At 33.9% G+C, this 14,581-nt stretch overlaps 1 protein-coding gene across 1 annotated transcript; it reads right to left on the bottom strand.

Annotated features, from left to right (window-relative positions):
• Positions 1 to 1,700: 1,700 nt before the first annotated feature.
• LOC136804714 (G1/S-specific cyclin-E1-like) lies at positions 1,701 to 10,145 on the bottom strand. The gene is made up of 11 exons (XM_067061329.1): positions 9,965 to 10,145; positions 9,757 to 9,838; positions 9,554 to 9,607; positions 6,193 to 6,639; positions 5,720 to 5,866; positions 5,417 to 5,512; positions 4,909 to 5,067; positions 3,686 to 3,794; positions 3,401 to 3,501; positions 2,942 to 2,998; positions 1,701 to 2,531 (listed from the first exon to the last, which is right to left on the bottom strand). Exons 1-11 carry the CDS (start codon positions 9,982 to 9,984, stop codon positions 2,409 to 2,411), a joined length of 1,395 nt encoding a protein of 464 aa, XP_066917430.1. The 5' UTR covers positions 9,985 to 10,145; the 3' UTR covers positions 1,701 to 2,408.
• Between the last annotated feature and the right edge of the window lie 4,436 nt (positions 10,146 to 14,581).

The following is a 14,581-nucleotide window of genomic DNA, read 5'->3' on the forward strand; positions in this document are numbered from 1 at the left end:
TTTGTCATTAAGATGAAAACATTGTTAGTAGGGATTAAGAAATCTTGACTGAGCTCCTCAGATATACCAACCCTCTAAAAATAAATTTTCGGAACGAACTATAGCTGTATCCCTTTACTTTTTAATTCCGTTAATTATAGGTTTTTTACAAAGGAAAAGAACACTGAGCTCAGCCGTAATTTCAAGAACATTCTGGAGCATTATGTGAAAAGTATATGGCCCCCAAAAGGTCGTCTTAACCTTTTAAGTGTCACGGTCATTTCTTTCTAAGTTTTTTAAAAGAAAATCGCTAGTTCCAACTTTAAAGGCTTATATCTCCGAATATGCGCGGACCTGGGGGCCATCCACATAGTACGTACGCACTAAAATGGCGAAAATCGGATACCCACTCCCCCTTGTACGCAAGCTAACGCATTTGTGCATTTTCCATTTGGCTATACCCCCTGGTAAGTACGTAGTTTTGCATTCAACAAACCCCCCCCCCCCCCCCCGGTTGAAGAAATTTTCGATTTCAAGTCGTTTTGTTCGGACCTTTATTGCATACATGAAGCAAAAAAAACAAAAAAAACAAGCAAAAAAGGGCTATGAAAATTTTTTTTCTCTGTGTACGTACATTTTCCTTTGACCCCTCCCCTCCCCCTGTACGCAAGCATACGCTTTTGAGAAGACCTCCCTCCTCCCCGCCTTAGTGCGTACGTACTATGTGGACGGCCCCATTTCTGAATGATAGAAAGCAAAGGTGCCCAGTGGTAAAACTTCAAATTAATTTGCTGGAGGAGAGAGTCTAGTAAAGTAGGGCCAAATTTGGAGGTTCTGGGATCACTCGTTGACCAAAAATGGTCAAAATCTTAAAAAAGTGGATTTTTGTCCAATTTTTGCAATTTTTTTACTTTTTGGCTTAAATTTTAAGCTAAAAAAATTTTAAGTTAAATCTCGCTGGAAAGATTCAATTTTGATTTTTTTTCCTTGACCATGGTGCCCAATCCAACTCCTACGAGTTAGACCAAAAGGAGGATTTTGACCTGTAGATTTATCAGAATTAGACGATCTTTGTTTATTTTGAAAGAATGATGGTTATACTTAAAAATGATGTTTTTGATGGTTTGAGACAGATTCAAAATAACATATTTGCGTCTGAAGGAAATATTACAACACCAAAATTAGATAAAAATTGCATATAACTCACTCTAGCTCATTGGGTATTGAAAATAAGTCATGAAAATGGGGTATAGAAAACTTTCTACACCTAATACCTTTTAAAAAGTGCAGATGCATCTGTGACTTTAGAAAATGACTAAAAGATATAGGTAAAAGATATAATATCTAAAAGGTTGGCCAGTATTTTGGGGGCCCTAGAATCAGCGTTGATAAAACCGAAAATATTCAGAAATAGCTACAACAGGATATCCAAAGAACTGCCGGAAAAAGGGAAAGCTTGAAAATGCCGAATTTGCATTTAGGATGAACCAGAAGACACAGGAAGATATCTCAGTTAATTTTTTTTAATTTTCTATCTTATTTCTTTAAAATAATACAACATTTTTACAAAAATTATTTTCAAAATTGTTTTAACTTTATCCAAATCATTCAAAAGAGACCATTTCAAATCAGCTTTGACATTTGCAGAATATGTTAAGAATATGTTCCGGAGCGAAACATTGATATTTTGTGAAAAATTATTCGTCAAGGAAGTCTTAAGATAATAGAATTATATAGTAAGACTCGCAATAATTTTTTCAAGATTTTCCCCCGTCTTCCCCAGAACTCAAAAAATTATAATTCAATAGATGGTCAAAAATTTTGTTCAATAAAAAATGTTTACCATTCTTTGTTTAAAATTCCTTATGTACATTAAGTTTTCAAATACTAAATAATATTTGGTGGTAAGGGTCATAATAATTTATTACTTGTTTTTTTTGTATAAATTTTAAAATTTCAGAGAAAAAAAATTGAAAAAGATAACAAAGATATATGAAAAAGTTAATTCTTTTAACTCGGAACATTATTTTTTTGTCTTTCTTGAAAATTAAGATAGACAAAAACAGGAAATACAACGAACATTTCAAAAGCTACTCAAAACTTATGCCACCTGCTAAAAGATTTTGGCACTTTCAGTGAGTGAGTGATATTGTCTTGTAACACAAAATAATTAACGTTTTGCATCTATATTTAAAGTTCAGCAAGGCTCTTTTGAAATGTTTGATATCAATTTTAAAAATATTGGAAAAAACCTAACTAGGATTGAAAAATAAAAATATTTTAGGAAAATTTAAGGAAGAAAAAAAAACCGTTAACTTCGTTTTTAAACAGTTTGAGAATCGAACACAAAAATATCAGTTGAGTATTGAATGTAAGGTGAAGATGCGTGGAAAGTGAAAGGATCAAGAAGTGAAGAAGACATCAATGTGTCAAAGAATCTCTTTTTCCGTACTCCTGGGAGGTGTTAAGAGACCTTTGCATTGCACCATTGGACTACTTCTTTGTAGGTTATTGACAGGTAGAACAGTGCTGAGTTGTGTGTGAACCAGATCCTGTGAGAAAAGAGAGTAAGAGGTAAATCAAATCTTCGACAGTCAACATAATCTATCACTATACTATAGATCCTAAGCCCACCAGGTATGTAAGGACATTTTGAAAATACCATTCAATTAAGAGGAAATCATTTCCTTCTGGCTTAAGGAGGTAGGAATCATGGGTACAATCATGGCTCTGATTGATAACGACTCTTTTAATCTAAAATTATGGAGGCATCTGACCAATGGAGGGCCTTCATAGGAGCGCAATCAAAACCATGATTCATTTTGACACTGAAACGGCCTTCATTGGCCTTAGAAGGGGTCCAAGTTACTGTTTATTCTTTGCCTGTAGCAACAATTATGGTTAGAGGTGTCAAACCCTTTGTCCAACAAAAGAGAACTAAACAAACAAGACTGCAGCTTACCAAGATTTGAACCCCATTATTATGAACTTGAATATTATGTGAATCTTCTCTTGGAATCTAAAGAAGACGGGAATAATGTTAAAGGAAATTGTCTAATTTTCTAGAGCAGTCCCCAAATAGGTGGGAATAAAAAAACAGTGGTCGCCTGGACAATAGCAGCATAGAAACAGGGGGAACTGTCCCATTAGAGAGCACCAGAAGAACCAAAAATTCTCTTCTTGATTTCAGCAGGTTTTTCTTTATCATACCAGCAAAAAATTATCTAAAAAGATTTGTACCCTTTTCTAGAAATCTAGCAAAATCCTCATTTCTTCAAATTGCTTCCCGAACAATGCTTGCTCAAGCAATCAGGGTTGGATGAAATTTCACCATGACAGGGTGTGGTGTAGATATTGAATTAGGCAAGAAAGTGAGGTACATGTAAAGTTTCTGCACTTTATTGAACATTATAAATCTCACCTTTTCAAAATGTTTCGGTGGTTTGACTTGCTGTTGAAGAAGAGCACTTGCAAAAGGAGCTAACCACTGTATACAAGGAAATAGTTCTTCGTGTTTATGACCTGGTGAATGAAAGAGATGAAGATATAGCAATAGTAGATACCAGTTAAGACAAATTGATAGCTTTGAGTTGGGGTTGCCAGGGAAGAAGGGAGAAACTCTCATGGACAAACATGCAAGCTCAGATATTCACCCAAAGAAACAAGCGTAAATCGCTTCAACTTCAACTTTTGAAGATTGACTTACCTGTGACTTCAACTAAATCTTTCCCAACCATATGATACAACGCTGATGCAGCTATAATACTATATGAAAACTGAAGAAACCCAGTGTCCAAACAGCATATATCAATTAGCTGAAAAAAATTAGGAAATTGTTTATATAGTAAGTATAACAACAGCAGAATAACTATTTTGAGAAGTTAACCAATAATAAGTTATGTTAGTAGGGGCAAATCCTTAGGACCATGACATCTTTCATGTGACGCAACCAAACATGGTCCATTTTAAAGAATGAAGTATTTAAAGAATTTTTCACGAGGGGAGTTTGACTCAAAAACAGACGTCACTTATACCAGTTGTAACCTCTCAAAAAATAATATAGGACTTATGTGAATATAGTCGATTTCCCAACCTACTTTAGGCGTAGAAACTTTCGCGAGCAGAAACTTTCGCGATTTTCGCAAATTTTGGCTCTTTTCGCGAAAGTAAATGTCTTTAAAAATTCTAGGAAGGGCCATTTGCGAAAGTTTATGCTCGGAAAAATTTTTTGACAAAATAGAAAATCTGTAAAACTTCAAACTTTGAATAAAATGTAACTTTCATTGCACTTTTTAGCCTGCTAAAATACTAATAAGTCAAAAGAAAAATATTTAAAGCCAATCCAAAAAGTATTTGCCCCCCTAAGCCATTTTTTCATGTGAAAATTCTCAATTTTACGTCTTGATTTGCGAAAGTTTATGCTCGCAAAAAATATTTTTCTGTTAAATTGGCGAAAGTAAATGTAGTGAATTCCGATTTTTCGTCCTCGTGAAAGTTTCTGCTCGCAAAAGTTTGTACGCCTAAAGTACGTTTTGATGTCTTTTCGGGTTGATTTACTTGAGCTAGGTTGGGAATGATTTCCCTATGTTAAAAAGTCCTCTAAATCAATTTATAGAGCTTACAACTGGTTAAAAGTGGTATAGTGGTTTTGGGAAATTTTGTCAAATTTTCAAGGTCAAGGGGGTTTTGCTTGTGACGTCACTTTGCACCCTAAAAATTTTTCCTAGGCCTTAGCATAAAACCATCCTCACGAGAAACTCTTTAAATACTTCAATCTTTGAAATGGACAAGGTTTGGTTGCATCACATAAAAAAATGGCACAGGTCCTAAGAATTTGCCCCTACCATGTAAGGTTATACAATATGATGGTCTTGTACTTTGAGATCTTTTCTCAACGGGAGACTTTCAGTGGCTCAGGAAGATGCATACCTCAGATCCTCTGCACAGGTGGACAGCTGAAAAATATGGCATCTCAAAATTTTCATCTATATTTTCTTTTGAAGGTAAGTTTAATCTTCTATTAGCAATTTGTAAGTAAACTGTCAGCCAGCTGACAGGAGTGACAGGGCAAAGTTTCCATTTCAAGCACTGAAAAGAAAATCATTGAAAAATTACTAAACTTGGCATTAAGATGGAACTTGGGAAATGATGCAAAGGAATAGCATTTCTCAGTAACGAGATATGCTCAAGCGTTCTAAGCAATTATGGCCGCATGTTAAATCAGATAACTGTATCATGCTTTTCAATAAGACGTGCGCGATCGCGCTCACGCTTAGTAAAACGCTTGTCAATCTCGTATGGTGAGCGAAAAATTGCTGTCTTTGTTATGTGAGTGATTCGTTGCTATCCTACTTATTTCTTCCTGGAAAAGCCTGTGTATGTTATGACTTGTTTTATGAGCAACGCTTAACATATTTTCAAGGAACTTGTTGCTCACCTGTAAGAGGTTCATTTCTTGTTGCAATATCTCTTCTTCTGTACATGCACCATCCGTTACATAAGCAAATTCTGTAAGTTTTGGTGGATAGATTTCCTAGACAAAAAAATATTGTCAGATATAGTACAATTTTGACTTTAGCAGGCATATGAGATACATTTCAATTTCATGTTCATATTTAATGCAGTCCTTCCACAGGATTGAACTGTGGGTGTACAAGATCAGAACTCTTAGCTGAACAAATCTTTGATGTTCCCATAAAAATCAAAAAAATTTGATTTTAAGAATCAATCATTTACATACTTCATTTTTAGCTGCTATAAAAAGGGCTGTCACACCAACCAATTGCAGTCTAGTTTTTGGGATATTTCTTTGTGTGGATAAGTATCTATCTACGTAGTCAACTGCAAGGTAAAAGGTCTCTCTGTGTAGCCTGTATACCTCACATACCTGAAAGTAAAAAAATAATTGAGTCAAAGCTTCATACAAAATGATAAATGTAAATTCAATCTCCTCAAACAAGTGTCTCTTCTCTTTTGAATAACTTTTTATAAGTGCAAGGCTCCTTAGAGTGCAACACATAATAGAAGATAGATAGATACTGTATTAGTAGGCTTTTTGATAAATTATTCTTTTAAGCATGCTTTGTCCTGTTATAAAACAACTGTCTGAAGACCAAGCATCTAGTTCCCACAATTGATTCTATGAAAAAGAAAATGTTCAAATATAACAGGGTTCACAAACTGACAAAGAGCCAGTGTCAAAGCTTCATTTACCTCCACCAACCAATCAAGTAAAACTGATCTCATTCTTGGCTGCAACGAAGGGTGCTTTCTTATGTATAAAGAGTCTCTTTTATATTCACGGTCTTTTTGTAACATTGTTTCCCATACTTCATCTGAGTCTGCCCATGATAATGCAGGTAAAGGAGAACTTTCTTTAGAACAGGGTGTAAAGTAATTTGAAAATGTAAAACTTGTCATTCCATTAATTATTTCAGTAGGTGTTTGTGGACGATCTGTCAGATTTAAAGTGTCTTTTTCTATAACTTTGTCTTTGCTGTTTGGATTTGAACGCAGTGTGCGCAAAGATCTTCTTCTGGAATTATCCTGCTTACAAGCGACTATCTTATTATTGTTCTCATTGTTAGTGTCAATACAGTTTGATGAATTTAACTCTGTGGTGGAATCGTCCAACTGTTCTGTTGACTCCAATGCCATCTCCTGGAAATGGAAAATTTACATTGATTTATTAACTAAGATAAGAGAAATTTTGAATCAGTTAGTTTACTATATGTTATATGTATTATCAAGTCAGTCTCAAAGGTCAGGTCCTAGCAAAATTAACGCACTTAATTTGATAAAAATATAAAAGGAGTCAATTTTCATCAAACAAGTAACCCTGTGAGTGAATCTTCAGAAGATCAAAAAACATTTAACAGGAAAAATCATATTGTCATATGCGGCAAAAAAATCACGTATTGATTTTAAGTCCCAAGATAATGTCAACAAAACCGGATTTTCTGGCATTTCTCCTGTTTTTTTTACAGGTCAATTGATATATTTTGTTTTCTTGTTTCTAGATCCTGCATATTTTCAATCCAACAGTTTATTTTATACTTGTGTCACATATTTTTTTTAATCGAAAATTTCAATTGAACTCATCAATTCCCAATATCACTCTTGAGTACACGTCTGTTTAGTAATTTTCAAACTATTTTGCTGTCAATAATTGATAGATGATTTCATCAAAAAGCTTCATTATCAGGACCAGAGCTTCATACAGTGTACAAAAAAAAAAAAGTTGAATTATGATAGTACTTTAAGTTTCATCTTTATTGAATCGTCATCTATATTTTGTTGTCTTCAGCTGGTCTGTTTACCCCTTACAATTTCTACACTTTCTATGGATGCATAGTGTTGTCATAGTGTTGTGCCCTGCAAGATTGCTGTTTTAAACAACGTCTTTAAAGTTTCCTGGTTTGTTTTTATTTGGATAGTTGAAAACTCTACTCAGAAAAACCGAAGGATTAGGAAAAAGGACTTAAAATTCATAACTGTTCTAAAAATACATGTCTGAGAAAAAGAGGTTTGATATTCAAATTTTTCATTGTTTGAATGTAAATGTGTAAGATTTCTTGATCAGTAATTACAAAATAATGAAAGTCATCCATAATTTCATAAAATTATTGATCCAGTTATTACATTAGCATTCAACTAAAAAAGTTTATCAAGAAATTGCGATCTTACAGTTGATAGTTCATTTCTTTTTTTTTCTATAGAGGAAACTTTAAATCAGTTTGATCCAATCAAAAGTTATCTTAAAAAAGAAAACAATAACTTTTGACCTACCCAAAATGACAAAATCCATTAAAAACAGAAATCAAAATTTGGACAAAAAACCAAGACTATTATTAAAAAAGGGAATTTGATCAAAATGAAATTCAAAGGCATTGTTTTGGGGGGAAATGTTGTTTTTGTTGGCGCTAATTTCAAAATACTATTTTGTTTTAAAAATGATCCAAAAAAGACGCATAAAACTGAACTAATGGTGTCAAAGCATCAATATGGTTGTATTTTAATAGATTTTATACTTCTTGGGCGGTTTTAGTGTGCTTTTTAACTGGAATTTTCAAATTTTGATGGAAGTTTTCATTTTCTGGGAAAATTTTATGCTTCAGAAACCTTAAATGAAATAACTTTTAATTGACTGGACTGATTTTAAAGTTATTCATGGAATAAAAAATTTAAACCAAAAATCTTTAATATGCTCACAATATCTTGACAAACCTGTATAATTTTTTTAGCCGCACCCGTTATATATTTTTGGAATCGTGTCAATGAGCTCTTAAGAATATAATCACAAGTTTCATTGAAAATCACACATATCAATTCCCTTTAAATAGTTCATACATGAAAATCCTAAAAAAACTGATTAAAAAAGCAAAAGCTTACTCTTGTGAAGAAAATATCTTCTTTTTTATGCCATAAGTTTTCTTAAGTAGCAACTGAAAATGAATTTTCTGAACACCTTAAACCATGTGTGTTTAGAAAAACTTTAAGAATGTCTGGGATAAGGGAAAACAGCACTCAAAACTGCTCAAAATATACTTTTATGTTGCAAAATATTTTAAAGGACCATCCTCATGAAAGTCAACCCTGATAATAACAGCAAATCACTGCTGTCAAGGCAAAGTTCCTATCTCAAAATAAGTGTCTTTTCTTTTCTTTTACCCCGTTTCACAACATTGCTACTGATTGCTATGATTTTTAAATCATGTGCATGTAATAGTTATTTGCAAGAATTGTTTTCACCATTGAGAAAACAATCACAATCGATTTCAGAGGAACAAATTTCCCGTATAATGTAAAAATATCAGACCACGATCACGGGTGCATCTCAGTAGTCCGACAACAAAACAGTCCAGATCCAGACTAAATAAAATCAGCGCAGAAGTTTGTCTACTCCGACTGCTTTTTTTGTCCGAGAAACAGTTGCATGATTATTGATGAGTCGTATTGCCTGACACCCAACCCCAAACTTAGGAATCTAAGAAATCAACAATTCTCTACTGAGGAGTCCCTTGGAATTTCATTTTTTACAATCACCTATTATCAACCATACCCGACTAACTTGCATCAGTGGAGGCTAACATGCATAGCCCTCAAATGAATGACCTGGCTGGTCCTTAAAATACAAAGTTAACTCAAAAAAAAAATGGTAGAGTAGAGTCGCTGAGCCGCGTAATTCATTTGTTTGGAAATTTTGCTGCTTTGATTGGTCAGGCTCAGGGCTATGAGGGCTATGCATGTTAGCCTCCACTGATGCAAGTTACCCAAATTCACAGTACCAATTAGTTAACCCTCTCCAAACGGCAACAATAAAATTTTTGAATTACGACTAAAAAGAAGTTTATTTTGGAAATAAGCTGAATTACACTTATACCAGCCAGACGAACACGGCCTTTCACCTGCTATACTTTTGAAGATTCCCCACAATCACAAATAACTTGTGTTCATGGCAAAAAAAAAGAGTCAGTCAGTCGTAAAAAAAAATGTCAGAAAATTGATCTTCAAACTATTGGAGCAGAAATCAAATCTAATGAATTTAAAGATTCACTATGAAATTTACACTGACCTGCTTGTTTGGGTTTCTTTGATGCAGCCTCTTTTTGGAGCGAGATTCTTCCTCCTGATAAGAGACAAGAAAAATATTACCAATTCGTTTTGATATCATGAAATATTGTGTTTAAAACGGAAAATGAGGAATAAAAATGGTAGTAGGCAGCCATTTTGCTCATTCAAGGACGGCGCGAACATTTATAATCGTGTACAACTTACCGTTGTCGAAGATCGATTCTTTCTCTTTCTGTCCAAAACTTCAGTACCTGTTGCTGTTTTCCGTCTGGTTCGAAGTGCTGGGCTAAAAAAGTAGGTCACAATGGTATAAAAAAACTTTCTTTGCCTTTAAAAAACAGCCATATCAAACTGAAAAGTAGACAGGTAGAGAGGTTTGAAATTCATAGAAATGCAAAAAAGTATTGCTTACCCTTGGTTTGTTTGACTCATTCCTATGCTTCTGGTGAAGGGATTTTCAGATCTTTTTAAAGAAATGGTTTAGACTAAGTTGAATTTCAGGGATAATTTTGTCCAAGAGACCGTCCAACCTCTTCACCTTCCACACGAAAATAAAAATTTGGCGCTATCGACCTTGTCTTGTTGTTTTCAACGCAATGCATTTTTCGACAAAAAAAAACCCGGGGACTTTATTCATCTGCATACTTTGACCAATCAGCTTTCAACAGTTTTTGCGGTAGCCAATCAAATCGCATCGAGAAATCGCAGCGAAAAGCCCGGGAAGAAAGTCCGCGAAGGTTTGAATTTGTAAACAAAACCACGTGTTTTTAAAAAGTTTTGGTCGAAATCGAAAGTGAATTGCAACCAATCTTTTTACTTGAAGGATGGATCGATGATTTGCTTTTTATAGGAACTTTTTGAACCTTTTTGATTATACTATCCCACCGGTGTCACGTACATGTATCTTTGGAGTACTTTCTTTGTCTCAGATTCAAATTGAATTTGGTATTTTTTTTATAAGAATGATCACTATATTGTATGTTTTTTATAAGAAAGTTCTAAAATAAATAGGGTTTCCTCCTCAAAAACTAGAGACTTCAGCAAATTGACACATGGCAGTCAAAAATTTTCCGGATTTTTCATTCTTTTTTTTGTCAGCAGGGGGAAATTCGTAGACTGGAGTCGTTTGTAATGCGTGTAATACTAATAATACTAATAATAATACGGGATTTAGTTTGTATAAACGACTGGAAGAATCCGGTGTTCCAGCCTTTTAAATACCCCGACTAGCTACGCAGAAACTTGCGTAGTGAGAAATTTATCAATTTATCAAGCAACAACAAACTCTCACTGTAGGTTGCTGGTGCTGGAGATTTTTAGTTAATAAATAATACCGAATATGCGTTTTGGTTGGATTGTTTGAATTTCGCGTTTTATTGGAAGTTTTGATTGTACGAAAAGGATTTTCACCATTCTGTCTATATTTTCTTATGCTCGAAATATTGTATCTATTGCCGCTTAATTAAAAAGCCCAATGTAATGCCATGTTTGCCTGCAAAAAGACAATTACGGTAAGACCTTTACTTATCCCTAAACTGATATAATCTCAATACTTCGCGCCAAATACCTAATACACACATTTTATAGAATTGCGGATATTTCCCGCTATTTTATAAATTGCAATGACGTTTGTTTTATTTTCCCGCCAGGATTATGCAATACAAAACCAAAAACTCAATATCCCATCAAATCATGTTAATGCATGACAAGAAAATAAGAGGAGTGTTTGTGTTTATTATTTCCTCCTTTCAGCGAGCAACTTAAGGAGAGCACACGAAGGAGAGAAGGAAAAATATCAATTTAAAGGGACATCATCAATCAATCATACACGCACATTACACAAAACGAAAATACTTTCAGTGGTTTATGGTATTAAAAAAATGTATAACCATGCAGGTTAAAGAAAACACTTTGTAACCAACTTACGATTAAAAGTTACGATTAATGCATGCTTAATTCAATATCGTGCATTTTTAATGAGCTTTAAAGTTAAATCTTTTGGCCATTTAAGCTTTAAAATTAGATGAGACTTTGTTTCTGATCAGTGTAAGAAAATATTTGGACTAAAAAAGGCCTGTAACTTGGCATCCTTCATCAAATATAAGATTTTTCGTCAATGTTTTCTTTCGGTGAACTTTTGCTTGATACTTTCCTCCAAAACTCCAGCGACTTTATTCTACAAATTGAGTCTGAAATCGTGTGTGCTTATAAAGAACTTTTCATTTTCTGGCTTGAGAAAATCTTTTCAAACAATTGAAGGATAGTGGAACTAAATTTGTTTCGTGGATTTTTTTCTAATTTCGTATAGGCGAGAATCTCAATACTGATTATGTGTTCAAGCAAACACTAGGGCTTAGAATTTCTTTTGATACATTTTATAAAAGAAATCAAAAGACTTTAACGACCAATTACCGACACATTCAACTCCTGTTTTCTTTATACCTCCATGGTATAACACACAGTTTTAAGCGCCAAAATGATTAATTAACTTTTGATACTATATGAGCTCAAAATTAATTTCGTCCTGCAATTTTTGGGTATGAGTTTTATGTGTAAGTTATGAGTAAAGATGGTCAACCTTAGGGCTTATTTCCAGGGGGGGGGGTACAAGGGTTGACGAATAAGGGGTATGTGCGGACGGGACCTCCGAAAACCGACCCTTAGAGAGACTGACTTTTGCCGAAATAATGACTTAGAGAGACTTTTCTACAATTTTTTCTTTAGAAATAAAAAAAATCCTAAAAATCGTGAATTTTCCGACCCTTAGAGAGACTGAAAGGTGAAAAAACCGGCCATTACCGTCCGCACATACCCAGCACCCATTTCTGCCTAAGTACCCCACCCCCCCCTGCCCTGGGGCCTCTTTATTTTTAGTATGTAAAAACCACAGGAACTTGGCATTAACGTGTAGTAGACTATAGGGCATTAGCCTTGGATTGTTGGAAATCATTACAACCCTAAAAGCAATTTTTACAGCCCCCAAGACAATATACGGTGTTTGATGATTATCTTTGAGGATGATATATTCAGTGCGTGATGTATGTTAAATTTCTTTTGTAAAAAGAGAGAATACTCGCATTTCAAAACGTTTGTATCTGCGGAGTCTACATGTGGAGGAATGTACAGTTGCCAAGTGATAGATGATAAGTGTTATGCTTTCAGGAGGTGTAAAGGCCAACAATTACTCCAATAAAAGCCAATTTTCAAATAATTAGAGGTCATTCCAACACAATTATTTGTAACAAATTAACAAAACAAAAAATTTAAAGAGGCAATTGTGTAAAATGTTTTTGCTTTATTTATTTCGAAAGATACGTCTATTTAAATAGCGTTGGAATTTGTCCCTTTAAACCAGCCGTTTAGATCAAATTACTGCATTTTGGCATAAGATATTTTTCTTTGAATACTCTGAGTAAAACCCTCCTGATTAAGTGAAAACCCCATTTGTCATATCTGACATGTCAATACCGCAATCATTATGTACAAGAAAATGTTTTATATCACCAACGTTAAGAAAACAAATGTTATCCTTTTTATCCGATCAAGTTGAGTTTGTATTTATTTGAGTTCCAAGATTTAAAAAGTCCTTCGAATTTTGTATTATAGCGCAACGATATTCCAAAAAATTATGCTGGTTAGAAATAAAGTGGAAAAGAGGAAAATTGACAATGAAAAGTAGCTTGAGTAGAGAATCCTTTTTATAATTCTAAAGTAAGAGCTGTTGTCATATAATCATATATAATCACAACCGAGAAATAAAAACACGACACAAATTGTATTTACAAAAACATTGTGTTGACATAGTGCTAGGCTAAGTATTGACAAAAAAAATGAACTGCAATCTGAAAGTAATCCCAAGGCTAATATATACTATAAATTATAGACAGTTTTTCAAGTAAGAAAGACACGAGAAAAGTGTTTTTTACATAAGAGCAAAGTACAGGGCAAACAAAACTCGAGGTAAGAGATTGAAAAACGTCCAAGGAGACATTCTAAAGGCTAACGAAACGTGCTACTTGGTAAAAAAGAATATTTTGAGAACATCTATGTAACTATTTGTTATCTTATGAAAAGCCCTGAACATAACTAGAATATTAGTGTCAATACCTTTAGGTTTTTAAGAAAAGATGTAAAAATACAAAAAATATAATGCTCTATAAATTTTACAAATTGAAAAATGGGATGACCATTTTTCATGACGTACATGCCATACCTCATTTGATTCTATTTTGACCTTGACAAAATTCAATAGAGGCGTTTTGGAAATTGGATTGAAATGATCATATGCAACTTGTGGAAGTTGGTAGGAAGCGGAGCATAATTTGTGGAAATAAAATTCCTGATAATCTATACCGTATTACTCGAGCAAAGAACAAAGAAATCTTATGGTATTGTAGGGGTATTATAATTATTCTAAACTCGTGTGGCATGACAAGCTTGCAGGATTTATTTTTGGATCAAATCTATTCTGCTTTTTAGGACACAATGTAAAATGACTGGTCGTATTTGACGAATTTTGTAGGTAGTGAGCCTTACGAAAAATGTATTTGAGAGGTTCGGTAGAGACATAGTGTCAGTAAACTAAAAATCTATACCAAAGACAAAAGCAAAGGAAATGTTACATGATAGTTTATACCGCACAATACACAAAATAGATTTCGACAAACGTAATACGTAAATGATTGCAAGGAAACCCCCTTGCGAAGGATGGTTTCGCTCAGACGGAGTATAAAAAAACCAAACTTCCTTAATTAAATTGCAATTAAGATTTTTAAATAATAATTTAAATAGACGAAAATGAATTGATGAGAGTAGTTAAGTGAAAAAGCAAAAGGGCGGGTGGATGACTAATAAGGCATAATTACACAGACTGGAATACAGAATATCATGTTCGGCGAATACTAAACATTTTATCCCTGCAGATTTTGGAATACCATCGATCCAAAGCTTGAAAAACACGCAACTAAATGGCAGGAAATACCATGAGTGTTTTCCTTAGAAAGAATATGTCACTTTAGACATCAGCATC

The sequence above is a fragment of the Clytia hemisphaerica genome, unplaced genomic scaffold (genome assembly GCF_902728285.1).
Source record: "Clytia hemisphaerica strain Z4C2 unplaced genomic scaffold, Clytia hemisphaerica genome assembly, whole genome shotgun sequence".
Classification (NCBI taxonomy): domain Eukaryota; kingdom Metazoa; phylum Cnidaria; class Hydrozoa; order Leptothecata; family Clytiidae; genus Clytia; species Clytia hemisphaerica.

Excerpts from the sequence above, each read along its gene's own strand:
- LOC136804714 (XM_067061329.1), bottom strand. The coding sequence starts at position 9,984 with ATGAGTCAAACAAACCAAGG. Across the intron at positions 9,608-9,756 it reads AGAATCGATCTTCGACAACG|GAGGAAGAATCTCGCTCCAA; the intron begins GTAAGTTGTACA and ends GTCTCTTATCAG. Across the intron at positions 3,502-3,685 it reads AGATTTAGTTGAAGTCACAG|GTCATAAACACGAAGAACTA; the intron begins GTAAGTCAATCT and ends TTCATTCACCAG.